This window comes from Osmerus mordax, chromosome 16 (assembly GCF_038355195.1).
Source record: "Osmerus mordax isolate fOsmMor3 chromosome 16, fOsmMor3.pri, whole genome shotgun sequence".
Lineage (NCBI taxonomy): Eukaryota > Metazoa > Chordata > Actinopteri > Osmeriformes > Osmeridae > Osmerus > Osmerus mordax.
Genome location: NC_090065.1, coordinates 12,436,738 through 12,440,056, shown reverse-complemented (window position 1 = coordinate 12,440,056; position 3,319 = coordinate 12,436,738). Strand labels below are relative to the sequence as shown.

Genomic DNA, 3,319 nt, shown 5'->3' with positions numbered 1-3,319 from the left:
ATGGCTGTCAAGGAGATTTTTTCCAGTACACAGCTATTAATTTCATGATAACTGCCATGCCCTGGTGTTTCTTTTGTGTCCCATTTTCCTGTCTCTCTGTCTGTCTGTCTGTCTGTCTGTCTGTCTGTCTGTCTTGTCTGTGTTATAGGGGTTTTGATATTTTGCCAGGCAACCAAATTTATACCCATTGATCTAATAGAACAGGGATAAACTAAACAGTGTACGCATATTAACCAAATATGTTGGAATTGCAGTTATTTGACTATGCGTTAAAACAGAGCAAGAAACGTCAACGTAAAGTTAAATTACATGTATATATAATAACATTGCTAAATGAATTACATCAATTACAATCAATTACAATAAAATATGACCTACTCTACCATGATTATTGTAAATCGGAAAAGATAAATTAAAAGGAGAGCAAAGAGAAGGAGTAAAAGAAGGAGAAGCCAGATCTGAGGAGATTCTCTATCCACTCGCTCTGCTCCCTATAACAATTAGGCTCAACCTGTTTCCCCACTCCAGTCATTCTGATCTTATGTCTACCACGGTCACATAAAATAGTTGTTTTGGTTTTAACAGTGGGCTTTGTGTGAATGCTAAATGATGACGATTTAAGATCCCGTTGTACCCGTGGGGTTTTACATAATCACCCACAATCAATGTTTGCTTGGTAGGTATGTTTATGTGAGTATTGGATGTTTGCCAAGACTTGTTTGGTGTCACTTACCAACTATGCAATATGTCAGTCAATCACATCACATTACCTGCACTTGACATAGAGATTTCCATGCAGTTGGTAATAAAGATGGTTTGTGTTCACTATAAAGGAAGAGTTTATGTTTTAAACTCACAACCATTCAGACAATTTCCTTAACCTTATCCCTGGAAGGTTACCTACGCTACCATGATTATTGTAAATCAGAGAGACATCAAGAGGTGAGCAAAGAGAATGATTACAAGGACAAGCCAGAACTGAGGAGAAAGTCTCAGGAGATCAAGAATCCACAGTACAATGCTTCACAATTTATACACAAGAACAACCAATCAGACCACATCTTGACCCTTACTTATCAACATATGACTAGCAATGCTACAGTAAGTTACACAATGAGGTGTGAGAGCCATCAAGGAGAGACCCAGTCCAGCAACTCCACATTTTAGCCTATGAGAAGTGGGGGCAAGATGACACGATAGGTGATGACACCCAACCTTACAGCACCTTGGACAGTTCCACTGGTCGTTCCGTTGCATGAGCTCGACTCTGGCAACTACACAATGTCTCACTAATTTCACGAATAAGATTAATTCCGTTTCAGTGACAAAACGTTGTGAAAAAAATCCTATGTGCATGGAAACCAGTGAGAATAACAGACTACTGTTAACAACTTTCAAATATTGAGGAGTGTTCTCACATCTCTGGTCAATGGGGAAGAGGAATTATGTTTGTCTTAGAAAGTAGTTGAATGATTTTGGTTGTATAATAATTAGTATGCCATTGTAACAAAGAAGGTAACATATTTTTGAAAAGCCTTTATAAGATGTATGACACCTTTATGGTGAGTCTTCCAACAATAAATCATCATTATAACTATTGTTAACGCTCTTCAAAAAACAGTAAGCTTCCTCTAAGAGCTATTTGCTCTCTGTGATGCGTCAGTGCGCTGAATGAAGAAAAACAGCAAGTGTTGGCGAGTTTGACAGACCGAGAAGAAGGTGGAGGAGGAGCGCAATAATAAATGAAATTGCATTGTATATTTAGTCTATGCCATCCGCAAAGCACTGCACTAGTCTGTTGGATTAAGCTGCAGCAACTCGTATCACTGGTAGTTTTGGAAGAAAGGCTCATTTTCGGGTCACGCTGACATGAGAGCCTAATGCTACTGCCCCTCTGAAGTAAATTTCCAGGCAGAAGCATGAGTGCAGTCTGCTCCAGCTACTACAGCGCAGAGAACGTGTTCATGAACGGCTTCTCGTGTCCCAAAACCGGGAGTGACGCTCGTGCGGGGTTCTGTTGTGGATTTAATGATATTAAGTACTGCTGTGACGATCCAAATAGTTTTTTTCCTTATGAGTATGGGTACATGTGGTGGCTGAGGTAAGGGACCGTGGGTTTTTAATTGGCATGGATTCCTGTTCAGTGTTTTTCATGTCTGTTTTGGAAGCTGTTTCCTAGCATACATTTGGAAATTCTTTGTTTCCATAAAGAATTCTAAATGGTGTTGTTACAACTGTTTACTATTCTTCTTGCTGCTATGGAGTGCATTTGTAACTTTATAAATAATTTAGCTTAAATAGAGGTAGTCATGGTGATATCACTGTCTCTGTAGGGTGGGGAATTATTTTCTAACCCTACTTTCCAACAACCAGTGCTTTAGTTAGCATTCAGAGTCCAGTCAGACAGTTTTGGTGTCTTTAGTGTGGATCATGCTGAAGTTTTGTTTATAACTGCTTTTGTACTAGAAGGCTCTGGATATTAGAGATCCTCTAACTGGAACAATGGAAAGGATCTTACTCACCAGGTGCTAATATAGAGATGACTAGTGTGCAAGGTTACCTTTCATGATTTTGTAGTAAAGAATGGTGCAGTGACATGTTTGAGACATTGAACATGTTTGATTGTTTCTTTCACCAATTACCAACCCACACACACACCTTCTCTGCCCCCCCCCCCCCCCCCCCCACCTCTCTGTGCTCCAGTGTGGGGGCCCTGGTGGGTCTGTCCATAGCGGCGGTGGTCCTTTTGGCCTTTCTCATTACCGTCTGTGTCCTCTGCTACCTGTTCATCGCCACCAAGCCAAGTCGTCTTGACAACGGCCTGCCCTTGAGAGCTCCAGGTACAAATTGTATCATTAAATTGTTAGACATCCGGGTCCCCTTAGCGTAGTGTGAATCTGATTTGTTTTGTGTTTTGCTTGTGCTTTAGTCATAGTCCCCAGTGAGGGGCCCAGCAGCTCTGCTTTGGCCCCTGCCACCAGTGGACCACAGGGCTTCAGGAAGCATTTCATGAGCAGGAAGTTGGACTGTGACAACCAGCCACCTGACCCTGAGCGTCTGTTCCAGAGGTGCTTCATGGCCACTGTCACCACCGTGAAAATGGAAGGTCCCTCATAGGGCCCTCTGAGGAGGGTTATACGCACGCACACACAAACATACACACACTCTGGTATGAATGTGTGAAGGACAAGAACAAACCAGAAACCAAATTTGAACCATACACTGTGCACATTAAAAGGTTTACATGGATGCATAGTTTGGCAGAGCGTCATCCATTTGGACAAACTCCTAGCACCCTAGCAAAGCTCTGAGGTCTTAG

At 41.8% G+C, this 3,319-nt stretch overlaps 1 protein-coding gene across 1 annotated transcript; it reads left to right on the top strand.

Moving 5' to 3' along the window:
- Window positions 1–1,919: 1,919 nt before the first annotated feature.
- LOC136959528 (protein shisa-like-2A) lies at window positions 1,920–3,117 on the top strand. The gene is made up of 3 exons (XM_067253892.1): window positions 1,920–2,101; window positions 2,704–2,840; window positions 2,930–3,117. The coding sequence occupies exons 1-3, from the start codon at window positions 1,920–1,922 to the stop codon at window positions 3,115–3,117; spliced, it is 507 nt and encodes a 168-aa protein (XP_067109993.1).
- Window positions 3,118–3,319: the final 202 nt, after the last annotated feature.

Coding starts and splice junctions, on each gene's coding strand:
- LOC136959528 (XM_067253892.1), top strand. CDS start 1,920: ATGAGTGCAGTCTGCTCCAGCTACTACAGCGCAGAGAACGTGTTCATG. Junction 2,102..2,703: donor GGGTACATGTGGTGGCTGAG/GTAAGGGACCGT, acceptor TCTGTGCTCCAG/TGTGGGGGCCCTGGTGGGTC. Junction 2,841..2,929: donor CCTGCCCTTGAGAGCTCCAG/GTACAAATTGTA, acceptor CTTGTGCTTTAG/TCATAGTCCCCAGTGAGGGG.